Raw genomic sequence first — 26,375 nt, forward strand, 5'->3', positions numbered from 1 at the left:
TGATATTTCATGCAGAACTAAAGGTTATTGTTCCATATTCATTAACAGTGATACATTTAGGAAAATGTTAATCGCATTTGGGAGGAAATCAGATTAGCTTCGGTTATTACAGGCGCCTCGGAGTGTCAAACCAGTAGACGCACGGGGTTAAATTTACTTAAGCTTGGAGATGCAGTCGACTTTGCAGCTTTTACCTCCAGTTACAGCTGTCCCCATGCTTTTGCTTAGGCTTTGAATGCTTGTAATAAATTGCACATCAGAAATAATTTAGCAGCTCTAAAATGCAGTCACACGTTTTGCTTACAATGACGTTTAAAAATAAAGCTTTGCGAGCGCCTTCGCCACATGAATAATTCACCTCTTTCAAAGTCAGAAATTCTTGTTTAGCTTCTCAGATTAACCTTTTCCGTTTTTTCTACAGAAATCCTGCTTCCTAACGAGGCAAAGAACAGGGCAGAATGAAAAAAAATAATAATAATAAATAAATAAATAGCATAAAAGTGGTGCACATGCTTGTACAGGCTTTCGCCACTGGGGGCAGCTTGCCCTAGGATTGCATTCCAGTGAAACCAAAGCAACAGTCTGGGCAGCTATCAGAATGAGAGAGAGTGTTGGAGTGTGTGTCGCTTTCCATTCACTGCTGCCGGGCTGCTTTTGTGTGCTCGATTCTCCTCTTCCACACAGGATCAGACGCTACTATGGGAACTTCTGTGCTGCGGGGTGCAGGACACAAACAAAGAGAGCTAAACGCCGGCTGAAGGGAGTTCTTTAGCAATGCGGGAGAAGGAACATTTGGGGCTGCTGCTGCTGCCGCTACTACTGCTACTCTTGCCTAAATGTAAAACTGAAATACTGCAATGTCCATGAAGTGCAAATCATTTCGGAGAAGCTTAACCCTTCACTGCAAGCAAGGCTCTTGTCATTGTGCAGCTTTTTGCTCCAGGATATGTCTGTCATGGCACAGGGGAAATAATGTTCCCAAAACTGTCTGCCTCCCAAGAGATCCAGTCTTTAATCCGGGGTGTCAGCGAGCACTGACTTCCTATGGTGCCACTGACACGCTTTGTCATACTTGTGGCACTGTGAACAAAGAAAGAAAAGATAAGAGCAGACCTACATAAGTCAAAGGATGGGTAAGTTACCGTTTATGTAAATTGTCTCTTTTCTCTCCCCCAACCCCCATCCTTAGTGCGGCGCCTGCTGTGCTGGCTGAGGAGAAGCGCAGATAAATAACAAGCGGAATTAAGTGCAATCTTGCCGAATTAAAGGTGTAACTGGGCACAAACTGTCTGCAAACTGTCCAATTCTAGTTCTATTTGGTTTTTTAAAAGACTTTTCAAAAATTATTTAAAAAAGAACGAAAATGAGAGACATTTGTATCAAAATGCAAAAATTATGCCGTTATATAGTGCTTTATGCATATTAATGAAAGAAGTAGATACGGGAGTGCATAACAATCGGTACGGTATATGTTGGCGCGGAATCTGCTATGTAAAAAAGACTGAGAAGTTAAATGAAAAATGAAAATGTCTGAAACTTCTAATGCCATGTTGTTTGAGTGTTATCAAAGCCAGCAAGACACATACAGTGTGTTTGTGTGTCTGTCTTTCTCTCTGTGTGTGTATATTAAATATATAAGTAGCAACATAAATACATTAAAATATAAAAGAGCTATATAATACATTAGCACGTCAAAATGATAATATATATAATTTGCACGTATAGATAGATAGATAGATAGATAGATAGATAGATAGAACTTTATTTGTCCCTAATGGGAAATTTGGCATTTTACAGAATCTATTTAAATAAATAATTACATAAATAGGTTAATATATAACGTGGGTGTATGTATATATATATAAATAATTATATTAAACTTATCACTATATCATATTTTAGGTTTATAAAATATAATGTTGGTATATACAAAGTGAAAAACTGAATACAAATGCCTAATATCCAAGCATTATAATAAGAACTGAGTATCGATAAACTTCAAATATTAAATATAAGCTTATATATAAATATGTATTCACAAAATTAGTTTATATAACCTATTTAATTATCATACCATATAAACTTGATTTTTGATTCCACCATGTCAGGTATGAGACCCTCAGCGTGCTGCATACAGGCAGTGGCACTCAGTATAGCAGATTATCCGATATTTGTCAGATTCAGGTAACATGTTTAAAGCACACAGACATAAATCATAAATGTTATACGCAATCAAATGATATGTACCGTTGCAATTTATATCCCAATAGGGTGAACTTGTAAAATAAAAGCAAAAAAAAAATCCACGGCTGTATCAAGAGGCAGCTGCATAGACTGACATATCGCCGTATAACCCGGATGCATGCAAGGTGCTATACAACGCCAGACGAGTAGCCGTATAATAATGTGACAAATACACCGAGGTATCAGCTGCAGTAGAAATTGAGCTCCACTTCTTCTCAAATACCCTGTCTCGTCTATCACAATAAAAAATGGTTGCTTGCTTAATGAAATGAGAGAGCTAAGCTGATTAACGTCGCTCTCGAGGAGCACTTGTTTGATGGTGCATTGCAGATTTTGTTTTTGTGTTTTTTTTTTTTTTTTCTTTTTTAGTTTCCTTCAGTCTTTTTTTAATTCTAATTATGGTTCTGCCTTTCAGGTTTCAATGCAATCAGGCATCTAAGCAGATCGGCTGCAGTACTAGTGATCGCCCCTACTGTACTACTGACGATGCTCTCCTCTGCTGAACGTGGATGCCCTAAGGGCTGCAGGTGCGAAGGCAAAATGATTTACTGTGAATCCCAAAAGCTGCAAGAAATCCCACAGGGCATTTCGGGAGGTTGCTTGGGCCTATCGTTACGGTATAACAGCCTCCAGAAACTCAAGTTCAACCAGTTCATGGGACTGAACCAACTCACTTGGCTTTACTTGGACCACAATCACATCAGCAATATCGATGAGAATGCCTTCAATGGAATCCGCAGACTGAAGGAGCTGATCCTCAGCTCCAACAAAATCAATCAGCTGCTGAATAATACCTTTCGACCGGTGACTAACCTGCGTAACTTGGATATATCTTATAATCAGTTGACTTCTTTGGGTGTAGAGCAGTTCAGGGGCTTGCGGAAACTCCAGAGCTTGCATCTACGCTCCAATTCCCTGCGCAATATCCCAGTGCGAATTTTCCAGGATTGCCGTAATCTAGAGTTCTTGGATATGGGCTACAACCGGATACGAAGTTTAGCTAGGAATGTGTTTGCTGGCTTGATCCGTCTCAAGGAGCTCCACCTGGAACATAACCAGTTTTCCAAACTTAACCTGGCCCTGTTCCCGCGCCTGGTCAGTCTACAGTTCCTCTACCTGCAGTGGAATAAGATTAGCGTTATTGGTCAGACCATGTCCTGGACCTGGAACTCGTTACAAAAACTCGACCTGTCGGGCAATGAGATTGAAGCGTTCAGTGGGCCTAGTGTCTTCCAGTGTGTGCCTAATCTGCAGACCCTCAACCTGGATTCCAACAAGCTCACCTTCATTGGCCAGGAGATTCTTGACTCGTGGATTTCCCTCACTACCATCAGCCTAACTGGGAATATATGGGAGTGCAGCCAGAACATTTGCTCTCTCGTCAACTGGTTAAAAAGTTTCCGAGGCTGGCGAGAGAACACGGTGATCTGTGCCAGTCCAAAGGAACTGCAAGGGGTCAACGTGCTGGAGGCTGTGAAAAACTACAGCATCTGTGGCAAAGCCACCGTAGAAAAGTTGGATACAACAGTTTGGACAAAGCCGACGTTCAAACCCAAACCCACCAGACCCAAGGTGGAAAGCAAGCAGCAGGTCCCTTATGTGCCCACAGTGGGCACGCCGGAGTCAAGCTCCGACACCGACCAGGAAATGGAGCATATCTCCTTCCACAAAATCATTGCGGGGAGCATCGCGCTCTTCCTCTCGGTCCTGGTGATCTTGTTGGTGATTTATGTCTCTTGGAAGCGCTACCCGGCCAGTATGAAGCAACTGCAGCAGCGCTCTCTAATGCGAAGACGCAGGAAAAAGAAAAGGCAGTCGCTCAAGCAAATGACTCCCAGCACGCAGGAATATTATGTTGATTATAAGCCTACCAACACCGAAACCAGCGAGATGCTGCTGAACGGAACGGGACCCTGCACGTTTAGCAAATCGGGCTCCAGGGAATGTGAGGTATGCAGCCGAGCGAACGGACGCGCGGGCGGGCGCTTTTTTTCCTTTTAATTCGCCTTCTTTTTTTTTTTTTCCCGAAGCTCGCGCTGCTACTTCCAAGATTGTGTGCTGTGCATTCTTAATGCCACTCACTTTGGCACAACGCACAGCCGACGTGCAGGCCAGTGGCAAACTAATTATTTCAGCTACACTGAGCACATGTTCCATATAGATTTAAAAATGGCATCTTTTCTCATAGAATTCTCAACTCCCCCCACACCACATCTCGTCCCTTTGTGACCGTTAGTATGATACTGCTGACTTATAAAAGGCATGGGAGCCCACAGTTAATACCGCCTTAGAATGATATATACAATTCAATTACAGAAACATTTAGCATACTCCCTTTACCAAAAAAAAAAACACAAGTCAAATGTAATAGCAGAATTGATCTGCTTATAAGTCGAGAAAAAGAGAGAAAAAACCTTGAAGACTTAGTTCTGTTTGCTCTTAAACGTGTACGTGCCATCCAAGCGCAGAGCGCACTGCTGCGGTAATCCGTTACCGACATACTGGTATTTACTACACCGAGCACAGAGCTGAGGTAAAGTTTAACTTTCTAGTGTTATGAACTGGTTAGCAAAGCACTTTATACAGAACCTTTACATTGGTTTACATGGTGAAAGTTAGCACGAAAAGCACAATACTAACGCGTTATTTAAAAATAAAAAGCAACTGCTGCTACCATGTGGGCAGTCGGGTGAGTGAGTGTCCCCCTTGGACTGGGGCACCTGGACCTAAAAGACCTAAACATGACAAACGCGGGCCAAGCTTCCTAAACCCTTCGATGGCTGCGACTGCTCTTCCGTATTTTGGGCTTTTAATTAAAATTAAATGATTTCTTACAAAGTTTTGGGGCAAATGAACATAGAAGAAAATTCTTAAAAAAAAAAAAAAAACAAAACAACCGAAAGTTATTATACGAAAGAAAGTAAACGTATGCTGTGGTTTTACCATTTGTTAAATGTTGTGTATGTAGGAAAGAACAAGAAGACTGTGGATCACAAATCATCAGCAAATAAGATTGATTACACAGATTCAAATAGCGACTCACTTATGGACATTTTTTTGTAGTTTAAGAAAATTAATGCAGGTCGCAGGTGTCTGTCTTTTGGAAGTGTATGTACCTTTAATACTGAATTATTACTTCTTTTTTTGGACGTATAATACGTATATTACATCGTATTTGATGTGTGTGTTTGTGTGTTTATTTCCTTGAGGCACCAGAGGAGATAATGCCCAGGAGCACCATAGAGTCTGTCCAGTCCTGCTACAACATAATGATTTATTTAATTTAGCTGTTAATTCATCACCCTTTGGGAATAATTATCTATCTATCTATCTATCTATCTATCTATCTATCTATCTATCTATCTATCTATCTATCTATCTTCTTTAGTAATATTAATAAAGTATACAAACCCAAATGTTGCAAAAATGTTAAGTAACTGACTAATGGGAAATGAGAAGCCAGTGGCTTGCTCCCTCACTGATTTTATGTTGTATTTCTGTTCTGCTGCTCACCTGAAGCACCAGGGAGCCAATATTTCAACCACAATATCGAGTTTCTGTCTGTTCAAGTGTATTAGCAGTGCTCTGCTGCTGGACAGCTGTTCTTCATGAGCGTTTACTGTAGCAATCACCTTTACACAGTCAAATTCTGGTTCTACTCCATGGCATTACCATACAGTGAGTCACTCATCCTGACTGTGGAACTGAATGATCAGAATAGATGAGACACAAGTGTGTAACAACTGCAGACACCGCCATACAGGTGAAAGAGAATGACGTTAATGCAGGAAATGCAAAACACTTGGACCTTTGTAATACATACTGCCCCTACAGAGTGTCAATCCGCATTACTATGAGATTTAGTAAACTTGCGTTGTCAGATTTTTTTCACCCACCTCTGTTTTTTGTGGTCTGATAATGAATGGCATGAAATGAGAAGTTTTTCTTTTTAAATTGTAAAGGGCACAAAACAAAATAAAAAAAAAAAAATAGTTGGATATTGATAAGTACGTTAAATAAGCATATAGCATTATTTGTGTAGCCATGCACCTTTATCACAATGCAAAATGAAATATTTGATCCTACAGTAAATGAAATAATCTTTGGCATGACATTTATGTGTACACAGATATGAGATTAAAGATAACATACAAATGATTTAGACAATTTTTACAAAGACATGCACATACAGTATTTAAAGGCATATACTGTACAGTGAAAAATTGCAGATATACAGTATAGTAGATACATATATTTCAATATATGTACTATTTAAACTACATATACAGTATTTGTATGTAAGTGATAGACAGATAGAAAGATAGAAAGACACTATATAATAGATAGATTCTGTCATTGTGAAAAAATGTTAGAGACGCAACGTTTTGGCTGACGATCAGGTGTTTGACTATAGTATCTATCTATCTATCTATCTATCTATCTATCTATCTATCTATCTATCTATCTATCTATCTATCTATCTATCATATAGTGCCTTATCTATCTATCTATCTATCTATCTATCTATCTATCTATCTATCTATCTATCTATCTATCTATCTATCTATCTATCAGATATGTGTTTAAACGTATGGTAGGAGTAGGAGGAGGTGAGTGGTATGCATCAAGAGGGCTAAAGGCATAGTTTAAATTCATCAGTTTGTTTATAGGTGAAGTAAAAGGTGCTATCTAGTGTTTCATGGAGATGAGTTTGAAGAAAATTTTAAAAAAAGTATAAAAGTATTATTTAATATATAACAATATAATATAATCTGCAGATATATAAAAGAAGTTCATTTCTTGGTAGGTGCTGTAGATAGTTACATGTAGAGGGGCTGTGTTTTTTAGGTACGTTTGTAAATAGTTACCCCTTATTTGCAACACTCTTTTATCTTAATGAAAAATCAGAATATTCTCACTATGTGAAAAAAAAGTTACCAGTCATCCGGACACAGTCTTTGATAAAGTTCAGGAAGCTTTGCTCTGCAGAGAGAATCAAGACTGGAAAGCAAAATACCAAACAATAAGATAAGGCAGAGGGCAGAATTAAGGGCAGAGTGGACATTTTGGCAAGTTTGAGTTGATTGTTTAGATGCCTATTAAAAAGCAGCCATTAACAGCATATGTTATTAAGTATATTATCTACTATATAATAAAACACTAAGGTCTGCGTGTCCAGTCCCTCAGAGCAATCTGATTGGTCAATTTGGCTTTGATGAGGAAGTGCGAGTGTGAGATACATGAGGAGGAGTGAAGGTGCACTCAGTGAGAGTCGCCTTTAAAGACGGCAGGAATATCACCGGACAGGAAGCGAGAAAGGTACTTCAGAGTCTGAGAGGGGGGCTCGACGGAGAAGATGCCAGTGAGGTTCACACTCATGTGAATACAAAGGAAAGGCGCTGAAGGTACACGTAGGACTAGAGACAACACATATTTTTTTAATTATTCTATTACCTTGCTTCAACAAGTACCATTGGTAGTTAACAATAGTGCATTATCATTACAAATAATAAGACTCTTTGAATTTGTTTCAGCCATTTGTCATTGCTCTATATCATGTTGAAATGGCTTATAATTTGTTTTGTAACATGCTTAACAGGCTCCTAGACTAAAATGTCACTGCTGCCGTATATTGCCCACTTATTATTGGGGTATGTATTAAAATACCTTTACAGACTGTAAATATGCACACACACTTCTCTGTGTCTATATTTCATACGTATACAGACGCACACTCACACACTCACATACTCACGTCTGCCCATCCAAAGGCTTTATACATCAGGTTCATTCATGACCCTTGAGAAAGCCACACAGTCAGTGACGTGGCCAGGGGGCTACACACAGGGCCGGGGGGTGTGAGGCACCACGCTGCTCCATTCTAGTCTTCTTTACACACACACCCCACTGCAGCACTGTGTGCACATGTAATTCAACATTGTAATAATTATAGCATCCATATTCGATCACTTTATCCCATACTGTCCATACAGTGTGCACACTAAAGCACAAATATAAATAATCTAAAAATAACTGCATGTACTGTATAATTGTGCAACCATTTGCAATCAAGGTCTCTTGTTTTTTCTTCTGTGCAGTAATTCCTTTTGAAGATTTCAGTCACTGTTCTTTACATTAGTAATATACACCATGTGCTGTTGATCAGTGAAATCCTTGACTCTGCTGCAATTTGTGCTTCTAAATAATGTCCAAACCATGAAGGCTTCCACAAAGCAGCCCGGTGTCCTGGTGTCCTTTTCTGTGGTCGCTATGCTGCCGCACCCATCAGGCCACCAGGTCAAGTCTAGCAAATCACTGAATCCTTGAAACGTATTTATTAATTAATGCTTGAACAAGATGTGATTTGCATTTTTAAATAATATCCACAGCATGAAGGTTTCAACAAAGCAGCCCATGGTCTTGGTGCGGTCACTATGCTGCAGCAGCCACCAGGCCACTAGGCCAAGTCTAGGAAATTACTGAATCCTTGAAATGTATTTATTAATTAATGCTTAAACATGCTGTGATTTGTATTTTTAAATACTATCCAAAGCACAAAGGCTTCCACAAAGTCTCATGTGGTCCTGGTGTCATTTTCAGCGGTCATTATGCTGCAGCACTTATCAGGCCACCAGGCTGAGTCATATAAACTACTGAATCCTTGAAATGTATTTATTAATTAATGCTTCAGAAAGATGTGATTTGTGTTTCTAAATAATGTCCAAAGCACCAAGGCTTCCACAAAGCTTCACGTGGTCAGTGCCAGATTTAGACTTGAGAAGGCCCTAAGCTATTTGAGACATGGGGCCCTTTATAAGTATATATGACAATTGCTCACTCGGACAATTTGTTTTGGGGGCCCCCAAGAAGGCGGGGGTCCTAAGCTATAGCTTGTGTAGCTTATACGTAAATCCTGCACTGCACGTGCTCCTGGTGCGGTCACTATACTGCAGTACCCATCAGGCCATCAGGCCACCAGCCCGAGTTTAGTAAACTACTGAATCCTTGAAATGTATTTATTAATTAATACTTGAACATGCTGTGATTTGTATTTTTAAATAATGTCCACAGCAAGAAGGCGTTTACAAAGCAGCCCGGTGTCCTAGTGTCCTTTTCTGTGGTCGCTATGCTGCAGCACCCATCAGGCCACCAGGACAAGTCTAGCAAATTACTGAATCCTTGAAACGTATTTATTAATTAATGTTTGACTATGCTGTGATTTGTATTTTTAAATAATATCCACAGCACAAAGGCTTCCACAAAGCAGCCTGTTATTCTGGTGTCCTTTTCAGCGGTCACTATACTGTGATTTGTGTTTTTAAATAATGTCCACAGCATGAAGGTTTCCACAAAACAGCCCATGGTCCTGGTGCGGTCACTATGCTGCAGCACCCATCAAACCTTAAGGCTACCAGGCTGAGTTTAGCAAACTACTGAATCCTTGAAATGTATTTATTAATTAATGCTTGAACATGCTGTGATTTGTAATTTTAAATAATATCCACAGCACTAAGGCTTCCACAAAGCAGCCCGGTGTCCTGGTGTCCTTTCCAGCGGTCACTATGCTGCAGCACCCATCAGGCCAGCAGGCCGCGTCTAACAAACTGCTGAATCCTTGAAATGTGTTTCCCTATTTTTTCACTTTTGTGCAGTGATGTGCCATTTGGCCAATGTCAGGGAGTAAAGTGTTGGTTTCAATGATTTTCATTCCTGTCGATTGTGTAATTCTGCAGTAACACAATTTACCTGTAGATGTTGCTAAGACTGCAGATCTGCTTTGGCATTTTCTCAAGTAGACGTCATTTCACACTCCTGATTGGCTTGATCCTTCTCTGAATGGACACAGACTTTAAAAACTGACCAGTGTTAAGCAGCTGCAAAATAAAATATCCTTTACAACAGTGCAAAATAAAAGAGAGTGAGGGACGAGGTGTAAAAGAATACATATAGAGAGCGGCACTGTCCTAGGAATCCTTCTGATTTATCATTGCTGGTTTGCATTCAGTACAAGACAAGTGAATTGCGAAATGTGGTTCAAAGTATTTAAATAAATCATATTTGGCTGACACTGCAGTCCTTTTCTAAATTTGTTTTTAGGGCAAAAAAAAATCCTTCTGAGTTTTCCTTTATTAATAATACAACACATTTTGTGCTTGAACTGTGAAGAGTAAACCTGTCGAGAGGGGATAAATATTTAATAATTTTTTTTGAGTGGCGTAAAATATTTCTTAGTGGTCATCTTGGATGAGGTGAAGAGTCCGACTGCAGTCAAACAAAGCAAAGGTCAGTTAAAACATGCTTTGAATTGGATTTCTAACTGTTATTTTTATTCCGTAATAAAAAGGAACTCAAATTTCTTATTAACTGCAAGTGCAATGCAGAAAATGTGCCCACTGAGAACAAAATCTGATGGCTTTCTAATTCACGTAACGGAGGCGCCTACCGAAGATGTGCAATATTGTGCGTGACACAGCGGAGCTCTTTTGTACAATAAAATCCATGTATTAGGGAAGATTACTCGTTACTGAAAGGGAGAGAATAGAAACCTAATACGCTTTGGAATATACAGGACACCATGTAGAATGCATATAGTGATTGATATTTTAATCTCATCTGCCAGGACTTTAGCACAAGCGGCATCTTGACTCCTAATACCTCCTCACTCACAAAACATTACATGAAGCAAAAATAATGAACAAGCATGATGAGGGCAGAAAATGCAAGAAGGAAATTTTACTGAAATATTTCAAGTAAGTGGTGCTTATTAATAAGTAACACACACAGAGAAATACACACATAGCCGTGTTAGTTAATAGATGATGAGGCAGTAGCGGCAAGGCAGGGACCAACACTGGACGTGGCACCAGTCACTGTTTATAGAAATTATAACATAAATTCACCTCATGCCCTGTTTGGGGGTCTTTGGGAGGCTGGAGCCTATCCCACCAGTAGTGGCAAGGCAGGGACCAACACTGGACGTGGCACCAGTCAGTCACTGTTTATAGAAATTATAACATAAATTCACATCAGCCCTGTTTGGGGGTCTTTGTTAGGCTGGAGCCTATCCCACCAGTAGTGGCAAGGCAGGGACCAACACTGGAGGGTCACTGGGCATGCAGACACACATGTCAAATATGAATTTCTTGCATACTGCATTCTTATCAAATTATTTTCTTTCTCTGTGTGAACAGAGAAGAAGCAGCATTTTGATGTTAAAAATGCATGCCTTTATTTAATCTCATGAGAGTAATCATTAAACTACAATAGGCTTAAACTGAAACAAAAAAAAACCAAAAAAAACAGCGGGTGATTGTGAGGGGATCCTCTCTTGAGTTGTCAAATGTGGAGTCCCGCAGGGAGCTGTGCTGGGGCTGCCGCTCTTTTTAATTTCTATAAATGGTTCAGATTTGATTGATGATCATTTTAATTGGCCTTGGTCTTCTTCTTTGCCTATTTTTAATGAGAATCACAAAATAATAACTAAAAGTGTAATCCTCAAGGCAGTTTGGTGATTAGCAGTGCTACCTCATTGCTCAGGTGACATTTGGTTTAATTCTTGGCCGTATCTGCCGAGTCAGTACGTTTGCCTAAAGTTTAAATGGGTTTTGTCAAAGGAGATTGATCTTTTCTTCCATTTCCTTAAGAAAGGACGTTTTCGTTGACTGCCAGTCTAAAGTGGCATGTTGTGTGACTGTCATCCCTTGCCTAAAACAGCCAGGGTAGGCTCTATCTCTCTGAATTCCTAAAAAGAATTACATGTGTACACTGTAATAAAAATAATGTTAAATTTACGATAGGGCGCCACGGTGGTGCAGTGGTAGTGCTGCTGCCTCGCTATTACGAGACCTGGGTTCGCTTCCTGGGTCCTTCCTGTGTGGAGTTTGCATGTTCTCTTTGTGGAGTTTGCATGTTCTCCCAGTGTCTGCGTGGGTTTCCTCCCACAGTCCAAAGACATGCAGGTTAGGTGCGTTGGCGATTCTAAATTGTCCCTAGTGTGTGTGTGTGCCCTGCGGTGGGTTGGCGCCCTGCCCGGGATTTGTTCCTGCCTTGTGCCCTGTGTTGGCTGGGATTGGCTCCAGCAGACCCCTGTGACTTATATACTGTAAATTTCCGATAAATTACTGGCAGCTGGGTTGCCAGAATTTTATCGTAATAAATACAGTAACAGTATTTTTAGGTTTACAGCAGGGGTGTTCAACTCTAGGCCTGGAGAGCCGCAGTGGCTGCAGGTTTTCATCCTAACCCTTTTCCTAATCAGTGAACAGTTTACACTGCTAATTATCTCCCTTTCCCTTCATTTTAATAGCCCTGTTTTTAAGGATTCATCCCTCTGAATTTATCTCTTTCTTCATTAAATGACAGCCAAACAAAAATGATGAGCAGCTAAACTGGGATTTCAAACTCTAACCACTTTCTTAATGAGAGGCCGATTCTTGCTGTTAATTAAACTTATTATTTAATTCCATGGGTTATTGCTGCTCTCATTCTGCCACAGCAGACCTTTCCAAATTTTTCTGTTTTTTTCTAAGAACACCATCAAGATATTTTGGTGACCTGAGAGATCAGCTTTACTGAGACCTTCACCTTTCTTTATTTTCAGATATTGCATGATGGGCACATGTGAGCTGGTCATGTGGTGGTTTGTTTTGTGTCTCGTTATTGTTTGGCTGCTAATTAAGGAAAAAGAGACAACTAGGGGGCCTGAGTCAAGTTAATTCAGATTAAGGCAAAAATAAGTTAATTAGCAGCAAAAACTGGCCACTGATAAAGAAGATGGTTAGAATGAAAACCTGCAGCCACTGTGGCCCTCCAGTTTGCTTTTGTGGCGTTTGGTGTCCTACAGGTGTGCCATCTTATCGAATATAACCCTTCATAAATCAGCGTTCATACCCTCAGAAAATCTTCCACACTGTGGGAAAAATAAGTCTGTTAACTTCCCTCCTGTTCAAAGTTATGTGGTTCACCTGGAAAAATATGGTAAAAGGGGGCGTGTCCTTATGCAAATATCATAACTTCGGTGCTACTGAATCAGCACTTTATCGTTTGACAGTTGTTTACCTTCGCTTTTTAACAGTTTTACACTGTCAAATTAACAGCTAATTTTTCAGTGCAACTGTAATGTATCAGTAAATTGTATGTAGCGTATTTTGAAGGTATTAAAATATCAATTTTACAGAACTTGGCTGTAAAACATAATGAAATGTATTGTTTAACATGTACAGATGATTTTCAGTAGAACATATGGTAACTTTGCTTTTTTTCAGAAAAGGTATTTTACCTTCACCATTTACAATATTTTTACCATTAAATGTACTGACATTTTTTACAGTGTATAGCAAATTGAAAACAATGCATGTAATGCAAGAATTGGTCATCAATACAAGCCACCTAACTGGGTAAAGAGTAAACAGAAGCACCACAGAAGGGAACTGGGCAAGCGTCAGGTAGATCAGAGGTGTCACATTATGTTTAAAGTGAGTAACTACACATTGGTAGGTAAATATGATATTTCAAAGATATCGCTTCCTAGTAGAGGAACTGCAGCAACAGCACCCACCTTAAGTGAAAGACACATCACTGTACCACAACACGTTGGCACACAGAAACAGTCAAAAAGACTAACAGAGTGCAGGGGGATGGAAAACCTTCACGCTATACGGAGTTCAGATCAAAAGAGGTCATGCTTAAGATGCACAAAGCACTTGTGAGGCTGCGTGTGAAGCACTGTGTGATTTGGCTTCGGTCTTACAAAAGAAGAAAAAAAAAAGAGAGACCTATCAACGTTAGAGAAAATCCAGAGAAGAGCCACTACAGTACACTTAATCCAGGACTGGAGAACAGCATATGTGGAAAATGACTGAAGGAATTGAATCTTTTCATCTTGGGCAAATGGAGATTAAAGGATGGGTGTAGTTAAATGTGGAGTTGTGCAATGCAAAGTCCACTTACAGCGGCGCACTATTTAGATAAATAAAAAAAACACCATAGGATGGATAGATAGATAGAAAAGGCACTATGTAATAGGTAGACAGATAGAAAAGGCATTATATGATAGATGGATATATATAGATAGAAAAGGCACTATATGATAGATAGACAGATAGATATGAAGGGACTATATGATAGATAGACAAATAGATATGAAGTGACTATATGATAGACTAGCTATCCCCTTGTGGCTCCGCCCATGTAGCTGTGAAACAAGACAAACTTTCAAAATCAATAAACAAACAGGTATCGCTAGCTAAGCAGAGGCAAGATACGCTCCAAAAGGTGGCGAGAGGCAGACTGACTGACATAGAAGATGGCGAGTGAGTGAGGAGGGTCCCTTCCGGCCCCCCACTCCTGACGTCGCGCTTCCCCTCAGATTAGTGCAAATAAATTGTTACCGCAAGTGAACTATACTACTTAGCGCGATGACAGAAGTTAAAAAATCAACCGGTATGTTTAAGCAAATTATAGAAAAAAAAAACAACAATCTAAATCCATTAAGTAGTTCTCTCATGAAAAAAAGACAGACATACAGACATACATTAGATTTTTTATATAGAGAGATAGATACAGTAGATAGACCTGGACACAGTGGAAGCTGTTGTGGAAAAGAAGAGGGAGACAAAATTTGATGCCATCATGAAAAACCTCTTCCATTCCCTTCAGGAGGCGCTGAATTGGAGAACTTTTAGCCACAGGCTCATTCCACCATGGTGTACTAAGAAGCACCTCTGGGGGTCTTTTCTGCCCACTGCTGTCAGGCGATCCAGTGTTTCCACTAGGTGTACTTCTTAAGTTTATTTATTTAGTGATTGTTTGGTTGATTAATTAATTGGGTGTATTATCTGTCCTGTGAGTCTTTATTCTTGTTTTTATGTTACTGCTGCTGTATGGATTTGAATGAGATTAATAAAGTTCATCTAAACTAATCTAATCATCGATAGATAGATAGATAGATAGATAGATAGATAGATAGATAGATAGATAGATAGATAGATAGATAGATAGATAGATAGATAGATAGATAGATAGATAGATAGATAGATAGATAGATAGATAGATAGATAGATAGATAATGCACTATAAAATAGATAGACATTCAGAGATAGTGTTGTGATTGGTATTCTTTAATAATTTATTCCAGGTTCTTCAGAGACTATATTTCTGTTCTTTATATGCAATTATAGGTTTTGGGGGCACAAAATCAATTTCTAAAACTGTGTTAGAAAAATAAATACAGTAGTTTTTCTCATATTATCATTTTTTTGCCATTTTTTTGACACCATGTTGATGTTCATGTGCACTGGCATTTTGTGAGTGCCATCATTATGACACACTGTTGGCTGCCGAGGACGTGGCCTTGGAGGTCTTGGCGCCTGACATCACTGTAGCGATGAGTTACAAGGTCTCCTGTGATGACCTTTCCTTGTTCGAGCTTGCGAATAACTCAAAGAAATCTCTACCCTGTTTGTTGCTGTGCTCTTTATTAGAGTTTGTTAAGCCCTTATTTGGCTTCAGTTTTGTTCTATGAATTAGTTTCTTCTCTTGGTCACCTCCAAGATAGATAGATAGATAAATAAGGCAATTTATAATAGATAGATAGATAGATAGATAGATAGATAGATAGATAGATAGATAAGGCAATATATAATAGATAGATTGAGAGATAAGGCATTATATAATAAATAGATAGATAGATGGATAGATAGGGCACTATATAATAGATAGATAGATAGATAGATAGATAAATAGATAGATAGATAGATAGATAGATAGATAGATAGATAGATAGATAGATAGATAGATAGATATGTAAGGCACTATATAATAGATAGATAGATAGATAGATAAGGCACTATATAATGAATGCCCAGAGGGGACTGGGCGGTCTCTTGGTCTGGAACCCCTACAGATTTTATTTTTTTCTCCAGCCTTTGGAGTTTTTTTGTTTTTCTGTCCACCCTGGCCATCGGACCTTACTCTTATTCTATGTTAATTAATGTTGACTTATGTTTATCTTTTATTGTGTCTTCTATTTCTCCATTCATTTTGTAAAGCACTTTGAGCTACATTTTTTTGTATGAATATGTGCTATATAAATAAATGTTGATTGAATAGATAGATAAGGCACTATATAATAGATAGATAAGGCACTATATAATTGATAAATAGATAGATAGATAAATATGAAAGGCACTATATGTGATAGGTAAGTGGTGTAGGGTTAAACATACTCTATGAATATGTGCCACTAACTATAACTGCCTGTTTAACTAAGACATTGTGTATCATTTGTACCACAACCATAAAGATAAGATTATGTAACATTTTAACTGTTTTATTTTGTTGACTACAAGAATTTACATATACAAATTCCTACTCAATGAACCAGATATTTACCAAAGACTTTTAATCTGTTTAATTATTTTGGGAGCTTTAGATAATACGAAGACATAGGTGTGTTCAAAGAATATACCATTTATCAGTTTGATGGTTGGTGTAAACTGAAATGCTTGTTGACTGCACAGGGTTGCAGGGTAGTTGCAGCATATCTCAGCAAGCAAGAACAATCCCCAGACAGGGCACCAGCCCATCACAGAGTGAACACACACACACTTACACACCAGGGCCTATTTAGCATTACTAGTTTATCTAACCAGAAGCTCTTTAAGTTTCTTTCTGAATCGGGGACAATTTACTATTACTAATAGTAACTGACTTGATTTGTAAGACTCAGATCTCTTCCTTGTTTGTTTTTCCTACACCAGTAACCAAACAATGAGATGACCAGCTAACTGTGGGGTCTCTTACTCAGTATCTTGAGTGCCTCCATTTTTACACAAACCAATTTCTTAATTAGAAGCCACTCTTTCTGCTAATGAAACATGTTATTTAATTCTATGGCTTGTTGGGGCTTTCATTCTGCCACACCATACAATTTCAGAACTGCTGACTTTTGTCTAAATTAAAGCAACATCAGAATGTGTTTTGTGGACCAAAGCAGATCAATATTTCTCAGACACTCAATTTTTTTCTTTTCAAGTATTTTATTGAAGCAGGTATAATATGATGGACACACAGGTGCAAGTGGGATCAAGTAGAAGAGGTGAAAGCTATGGCCACCTCCAAGATTAGAGTCTGACACTCCTGCTCTAGATTGACAGCCCGTTACAATATTTGCCCCCCTGAACTGTGTTATTATCTTGTATTTTGCTTTGCCTCTGAAACATAATCGCTCCAGGCCAGTACATTTTATTTTACTCCACACCAATGTAATCAACTCTTCACATGCTTAATCAAATTACAGGATGTGAGGGGGCCGACTGTATCTCAGCAGTATCTGGCATAAAGATGGAAGCAACCCGGGATGAGAGTCCAGTTTGTCTCATAAGGTGACGATTTAAAATCGCCAAGTAAGGTAACACACATGTCTTTGGGAAGGTGGGAAGAACACTGGAGTGGCTGGAGAAAAACCCACTGAAACACGGAGAGAACATGCATACTTCACACAGACAGACAACGCCTGAGAATGTCATAATGTTACAGTGCACTTAGGTACAATCTCGCACACTCACAGCTGTAAATCTACTTTTGCCCTGTCCTAGATATATATATATATATACAAACCGGATTTCAAAAAAGTTGGGACACTATACAAATCGTGAATAAAAACTGAATGCAATGATGTGGAGGTGCCAACTTCTAATATTTTATTCACAATAGAACATAAATCACGGAACAAAAGTTTAAACTGAGAAAATGTATCATTTTAAGGGAAAAATATGTTGATTCAGAATTTCATGGTGTCAACAAATCCCAAAAAAGTTGGGACAAGGCCATTTTCACCACTGTGTGGCATCTCCCCTTCTTCTTACAACACTCAACAGACGTCTGGGGACCGAGGAGACCAGTTTCTCAAGTTTAGAAATAGGAATGCTCTCCCATTCTTGTCTAATACAGGCCTCTAACTGTTCAATCGTCTTGGGCCTTCTTTGTCGCACCTTCCTCTTTATGATGCGCCAAATGTTCTCTATACGTGAAAGATCTGGACTGCAGACTGGCCATTTCAGTAACTGGATCCTTCTCCTACGCAGCCATGATGTTGTGATTGATGCAGAATGTGGTCTGGCATTATCTTGTTGAAAAATGCAGGGTCTTCCCTGAAAGAGATGACATCTGGATGGGAGCATATGTTGTTCTAGAACCTGAATATATTTTTCTGCATTGATGGTGCCTTTCCAGACATGCAAGCTGCCCATGCCACACACACTCATGCAACCCCATACCATCAGAGATGCAGGCTTCTGAACTGAGCGTTGATAACAACTTGGTTGTCCTTGTCCTCTTTGGTCCGCATGACATGGCGTCCCAGATTTCCAAAAGAACTTGAATCGTGACTCGCCTGACCACAGAACAGTCTTCCATTTTGCCACACTCCATTTTAAATGATCCCTGGCCCAGTGAAACGCCTGAGCTTGTGGATCTTGCTTAGAAATGGCTTCTTCTTTGCACTGTAGAGTTTCAGCTGGCAACGGCAGATGGCACGGTGGATTGTGTTCACTGACAATGGTTTCTGGAAGTATTCCTGAGCCCATTCTGTGATTTCCTTTACAGTAGCATTCCTGTTTGTGGTGCAGTGTCGTTTAAGGGCCCGGAGATCACGGGCATCCAGTATGGTTTTACGGCCTTGACCCTTACGCACAGAGATTGTTCCAGATTCTCTGAATCTTCGGATGATGTTATGCACAGTTGATGATGATAGATGCAAAGTCTTTGCAATTTTTCGCTGGGTAACACCTTTCTGATATTGCTCCACTATCTTTCTGCGCAACATTGTGGGAATTGGTGATCCTCTACCCATCTTGGCTTCTGAGAGACACTGCCACTCTGAGAAGCTCTTTTATACCCAATCATGTTGCCAATTGACCTAATTAGTGTTAATTGGTCTTCCAGCTCTTCGTTATGCTCAAATTTACTTTTTCCAGCCTCTTATTGCTACTTGTCCCAACTTTTTGGGATTTGTTGACACCGTGAAATTTTGAATCAACATATTTTTCCTTTAAAATGATACATTTACTCTGATTAAACGTTTGATCTGTCATCTACGTTCTATTACAAATAAAATATTGACATTTGCCATCTCCACATCATTGCATTCAGTTTTTATTCACAATTTGTTTAGTGTCCCAACTTTTTTGGAATCTGGTTTGTGTATATATATATATATATATATATATATATATATATATATATATATATATATTGTCACACATGTACGATTGGGGGGCAGCTAAAGGGCCTGAATAATAGTAGTACCAGGTGGTGATGAGCTGCACTGACTTTCTCTCTCAGTCCTCTGCAGACCAGAACTCCCGCTAGGTTTCGGCACCATTGATAACATCACTTCCAGCACTGCCGCTATCGATGACATCATGTCTGGTACCATTGCCATTGATGATGTCACGTCGGGTCCTGAAGATGTCACTTCCGGGTCCGGCGCTATGGAAGACGTCGCATTCAGTTCTGGTCCTGATGACATCACTTCCTGTCCCGGCCTTTAAAGCATATATTTTCAGACTCACATAAGTTCTGTTCTGGATTCAAACCTAAATGCAACTCATCAAACCAACCCTTTTGCAGCCAGGGCACAATATACGGGTGGCTGCCCCAAACCTTTATGATACAGTATGTTTGTGCTATTCTTGTGACTATATATTGTGACAGATAGGGGGCGCTGTCACAATATAGCAGATGAGAGATGAGCAGATCAGATGCCAGACACCAGATAAAAAGTCCAATAATTATTTTTATTTGTACAATAATGTGCACAAAGCACCCTCCACTCCACTATACTCATATAATAAACAGTAATCACTACAATAAATAATCCACCTACTCCCAGACACGTTGCCACCCTTCCTCCGGACCCAGCTCAACCCTGGGATCTCCCACAGTCCTTTATATAGTCTTTGACCCGGAGGTGCTTCTGACCCCTCAGTCCATGTGACTATCCAGCACTTCCGGGTCCGGTGAAAACTCCTTTTCTTCGTCCGCCCAGAAGCACTTTATTTCTTCCAACCATGTGATTGGGATGTACTTCCGGGCTGTATGGAAAATAAATGTCTCTGTGCCTCCCTGCAGTGTCCCCTGGCGGCCCTGACATTATCCAGCAGGGCTGTGTATTAAAACTCCAAAGTCCATGATGCCCGGAGGGAGGGCTTCATCTGGCGGCTTGGGGGTCTTGGCCAGGATAAACTGCCGGCTATAGTCCACTATATATATTGGCATATTTGTAGCTGGAAATCTACAACGGGAAAAAATGAATCACATATCTCAAAATATTTTTTTATTCCTAAGCTTTCAATTCCTATCAGGAATCATCATCGAAGTAATATAATTAGACGTACAGGAATCCAAGGCAATATATAGCAAATAAGGAGAGGAGGGTAGGTGGGTGTAGGGGGGATTAATGAGGTGGGGTTCAGAGGGTGTTGCTCATAAAGTCTTATTCATTATGTGCTTGTTCTTCTTTTCGGAATATGCTGGGTTCATCTCCAAATAAACATTGCAATGCTGTCAGAAGGACGGACCTACAGTCTCTGATTTACGCACATGCAGTGCAAGTAAAACTCAAGAGTGATACTAAAAATGCCAGAGTACTGACTGAATCGTGGCTATCCAATGAAAACACCATTAATAGACATTTAGAAATGAAACCGGCATATGCAGGCTTGAAAAGAAGAACATTCATATAATAAATAAGACTTTATTACTTACTTGTATATATATATATATATATATATATATATATATATATATATATATATATATATATATATATATATATATATATATATATATATATATTTTTTTAATAATAATTCCATATAAGAATATATAATAATTATATATATAGGAATTATCTTGATATTCTGTTCTGGGGTGTTTCTGTAATCATCTTCAGTATGTCTAGTTTTCTAAATAACTAATTTATGAAATACAGCAAATACATTTCTTTATTTGATTAACCTTATGAATTACATTCTTATTTATCATCTAACCTTTAGTTACAATTATTTTTAAAGTTTACCATGTAACTACTTTGAAATGCATTTATTGTCAAATATCTCAGACCATAAAGCTTTTAGTCTTGACATCTCATGTTCAGATTTGTCAAAGTTTCATTCAGTTTTTTTGGCTGTTTTGCAAATTGTCTAATTGAACTGTCAAAATTTTATATTTTAACATTTGCTTTTTACTCCTCAAATGTCCATTTCTGCTCCAAATCTGTCCTAATGCTGAGCTTTTGCTATTGGACCAAAGTGCCTTGTTTTCTTAAGAAAGGGTTTGTTCCCTTTTAGTGGTCCTATAAACTAATATATGAAGAATTACAAAATCAAACAGTAAATAGAAATCATAAAACCAATATCCCCCCAATCTTGTTTTGAAATTTTCCTGTGGTGAAAATCATCAGTTAGAGGGTATTTTCACAGTCAACTATCCCTATCCTTTCCCAGGTGGGAGAAAAGTCTGCTCTGAATGATTACCTGGCAGCCAGGGCCGGAAGAGCCAGGTATCCTTCGCTCTATTTCCTTAATATATTCCACTAATGATTAATGGACATGGCTCCAAAAAACAAATCACCTAGAAAAGCAGAGAAAAGGCATTGAACCTTGGAGAGTGTGATCATCATTTAAAGTCCCATGCTGCTGAAGAACAATAGTCACACTGAATCATCAATACACCCCTGTTAGCCGTGGCTGGCTTTGTGCTAGTGCAGTGTATATCTATAATTTAAATCAGGTGTATGAATATACTGTACATATTGTGTGATTGTATACATATATACATATAAATCCACACATATATATGTAAATAATGTGTACACTGTATATATTTTATATAGGAATATATTGTAAAAGAAGCCCAGACAGACACTGAGACTGCCAGATGTCCAAAAAGCACTCTTTTATTCTTCTTTTCTTCACACACAACACCAACCACCACAATAATCTCACGATTACTCAGTCCTTTACTTTCCTTCTGCTGCCTCCACTCCTCTCTCACAAGCTCTGTCCTCTTCCACCCAACCCTGGCTCCTTGAATGGAGTGAGGCGGCCCCTTTTATAATGCACCCGGATGTGCTCCAGGTGCACCCTGATGATGTCCCTGCAGCACCTCCTGGTGTGGCGGAAGTGCTGCATGGGCATCCGGAAGCACTCCGGGTGTACCTACTTCCTGGTTCGGCAGCACTTCCTGGTGTGGCGGAAGTGCTGCGGTCCAAGGCTCCTTAGTCCTTCGGGCGCCCCGTGGCAGTGGCCACGGATCCCCACAGGGTTGAGCCTTCCAGTTCTGTGGCTCCCACACAATCCAGGATGGCTGTCCTCTTACGAGTCTTCTCTCCTGTTCCCCTGCTTCTCTAGGCCTCCTGGTGGGGCAAGGTCTTCGGCCATCCATTACAATATACATATATATATATATATATATATATATATATATATATATATACAGGGTGGTCCAGATCTAATTATGCAGATCCAGATCGTCTGGCTGACTTTGATTTATGCGGGGACGATTCCAGTGTGGTGCGAAGACGATTCTTCATGTCGTCAGTTCGCATATCCTCGATGGTCTGGGATTTTTCGGATGATTTTATATGTAATAAACTTAATAAGTTATAGCGTAATGAAAATTGCATAATCAGATCCGGATCGCCCTATATATATATATATATATATATATATATATATATACAGTATATATATATATAAATTGCTCAGACCAGGCATGCAGTACCAATAAGCAATAAAAACGTTTGCTGTTACAACATCAGACACATTCTTATATGAAATTCCATTAAGATTGCTTTCCTTTTAATTCTGATAGCTGAATATGCTTTCACAGTAATACTGCTTCGCCTGTTCTGTTCAGGGCCTTTCACATTAATATCATCAAACTCTGTGCTTGCCATTTCACTTCCAGCTAGCACAATAAATTCTGCTTGGAGCGCCCATGGACTCCTCTTGCTGCAGCTTATTGCTTGTAATATTGAGATTTGAAAGTAACAAACACGACTTTATCAAGCCCCTTGGAAGCTGCCTTCGTGGATTTCTTCTCTAAGGGATTCATGTCAGTTTCCTGTTAAGCAGCAAGTTAATAGGCTGTCTATAAACAGAAACCTCAGGGGGCTTCATATGTGCTTTAGAAGTGAGGAAAATTACAAGGATTTTTTTTTTAAAGAGGATTGTAATAATTTTTGAAAGTACTGATCAAGAACAGAAAACTTGACTTAGTAGAGCATTTTCACACAGTTGCATGCTCCAGTGGCTGTCTTTCAGATTATATGTTGCAAGCCACATTGCATTTAGATCCCATCAAAAAGCCTCTGCATTAATTTACCACTTGTTAACGTGCTGACTTAGATTACCATTTCATTTGTATATAAACATTTACTGTAATTAATATGTCTATTCAGTATAGCAGCCTGTAGAGATGCCCTATAAGCAACTAATACTTTTCACACCTAATCAAATAAGGCCATAGTGTTTTCACCTAATCAATGCATATATCTTATATCTACTCTCTCTATATATAATCTTAAGCTTCAAAGTGCAACAGTGACATTTTTATGTCACATTTTTTGTCACACTTTAAATCAGGTTTATTTTAAAACCTACATATATATTTTTGGTATCATTCTTTTCAGAATTTATCGAACTTTAATGTGATGTTGTTAGATTTTCAGATTCTTATTCCGTTTCCGTTTCTTATTCTGGGACCGGAAATAAAAGACAAAGAGTAGGAGAGATGCTGTACAGGCTTTTAAATGTTCAAAGCACCACGTGAGATATGCAGATCATGCAGCACGGCAGCAGTAGCAAACCAGCAGCTGATCAAGCAAAGAGGAGATTAAAAAACTGTGTTTGTGTCCCATTGTATCACTGTTTAAGAGTTGGTTTCAGAGGAGCGACCACATCTCCTTGGGGTGCATTCAGCTCCCCTCTTCACAATGCAAGCGGCAGAGACGCTAGGTGGCTGGTGAGAGAAGCGAGCAGGGGGGAATTCCCTAGTACTGTATGTCAATATTTATATTGGGGGGAAGTAAAAATAATGATCATTTTTTTCTGGAGGCTGGAGGGGCATTATTTCTGACGTTAGCTGCTACATGTGTGCACTAGACTTCCCTCTGCATCATTTGGCCAAGCGACGTCCTTGAAGTGCTCAAGCAATTGCGGGATGCAGTGTGGAAAAAACGACCTGATTTGTGGTGATCAGGCAAGTGGCTTCTGCATCACGACAACACTCCTGCTTACACAGCATCAAGTGTGCGGCAGTTTCTCATTTAAAACGGGATGACAGTGGCTTCTAAATACCCCCACTCCCTGGATCTTGCACCTTGCAATTTTTTCTTATTTTCAAGAATGAAGAGGAACCTTAAAGGAAAGCATTTTCAGGATGTAGAGGGGGACAAGAAGCAAACGCCGGAGGCACTGAGGGCTATCACTTTGCAAGGGTTTCAGAACAGTGTTCACAATGGAAAATTTGGTGGGATAGGTGTATTTTGTCTCAGGGAGAGCATTTGGAAACATTTTGGAAATGTTCTGAGAAATACACGATTTAAAAAAAAAAAAAAAGTCTAATTATTTTTGGTTCCCCTAGTGTGTATATATATATATATATATATATATATATATATTGTGACAGATAGGGGTGCTATCGCTCCCTTGAACTCTTGTCCAAGACGCCAGACACCAGATAAAAGTCCAAAAGTAGACTTTATTAATTAACAGTAGTACACAAAGCACCCTCCTCTCCACAATACTCATTAAATCACAATATCAATCACTAATAAACAATCCTTCACTCCCAGATGCATTGCCACCCTTCCACCCAGCTCAGCTTGTCGTCTGGGAGTTTCCAGAGTCCTTTTATCTTCCCTAACTCGGAAGTGTTTCCAACCCCGAGTTCATGGTTCCTTATCACTTCCAGGTCAGATTAAATGTCCTTTTCTTCACCCTGGAAGTACGTCATTCCTCCTGTCCATGTGACTCGGACATACTTCCGGGGCGTAGGGCAAATAGTAATCCCTGGTTCTCCCTGGAGCGACCCCTTGGGGGTCCCAACATTATCCAGCAAGGCTTTACAGAAAAACTCCATAGTCCATGATGCCCTGCTGGAATTTAGGGCATCTCCATGTCACAGGGAGAGCTCCCTCTGGTGGCCTGGGGGTATTGGCCAGCCATGGACCACTATATATATATTTACAATAATACAAAGAGTACACGACACGTTTTCGCCCTATTTGGGGTTCATCAGGTGTATGTTCCTTTGCTTCCCCTTGCGTGGCTTGAACCTCAGATGTCAGCGCCTGAGGCAAAGCCTCAGACGTGGCACCATGGCGGCTGGTTCACTTACCTGACAGGGTGTAGATCAGAGTATTACATGTGTAGGTCTGATCACAGTGTGATATTTGGGGGATTACCAATCAGGTAGCACTTGTGGTTGGTAGGCCAGTCAGCAGACATCCGCCACACCCTCTCAGTTGTGAGAAGCAGATCACAGACATGTTATATACGGTAGTACCTGCCAAATAATACAAAGAGTGCACGGCATGTGTTTTGTCCAAACTGGGACCGACTGTCTATGATGTGCTATATAATAAAACACCAATGTCTGTGTGTTCAATCTGTGATGCAACAAAAGAGAAAGTGTGAGTGTGAGAAGCATGAGGAGGAGTAAAGGTGTATAACCCACACTGAGAGATTTGCCTTCAAAGACAGGAAATATAAAACAAGACAGGAAGTGAGAAAGGTGTCTCCAAAAATAATGACAGTGTCTTAAAAAGAACCGTCAGAATTCTGGAAAAAGGATTTGTGGACAGATCAGACAAAAAGGAACCTGTATGAGAATGATGGCAAGAGCAAAGTGCACAAGCACGGTGGTGGGGGTGTTATGGCATGGGCATGTATGGCTGCCACAGGTGCTGGCACACTTCTCTTCATTGATGATGGAACTGCTGGCTGGCATTGCACAATGAATTCTGAGGTATATAAAACTTCTTATCTGCTTAAGTTTTAGTAAATGCCTACAAACTCATTTGGACTGTGTTTCATCCTACAATAAGATAATGCTCTCAGACA

At 39.5% G+C, this 26,375-nt stretch overlaps 2 protein-coding genes across 5 annotated transcripts in view; one reads left to right on the plus strand and one right to left on the minus strand.

Annotated features, from left to right (window-relative positions):
* The window catches only part of LOC120514561 (catenin alpha-3-like), a 2,459,329-nt gene that overhangs the window by 1,224,493 nt on the left and 1,208,461 nt on the right, over positions 1–26,375 (minus strand). The window lies entirely within an intron of this gene.
* Positions 500–26,375, plus strand: part of LOC120514592 (leucine-rich repeat transmembrane neuronal protein 3-like) — a 330,258-nt gene continuing 304,382 nt past the window's right edge. Inside the window, exons 1-2 of the mRNA XM_039735066.1 lie at positions 500–1,133; positions 2,660–4,194. Of these exons, the coding sequence (XP_039591000.1) occupies positions 1,130–1,133; positions 2,660–4,194 (1,539 nt within the window). The 5' untranslated portion in view covers positions 500–1,129. The remainder of the gene's footprint in view (positions 1,134–2,659; positions 4,195–26,375) is intronic.

This window comes from Polypterus senegalus, chromosome 1, assembly GCF_016835505.1.
Source record: "Polypterus senegalus isolate Bchr_013 chromosome 1, ASM1683550v1, whole genome shotgun sequence".
Lineage (NCBI taxonomy): Eukaryota > Metazoa > Chordata > Cladistia > Polypteriformes > Polypteridae > Polypterus > Polypterus senegalus.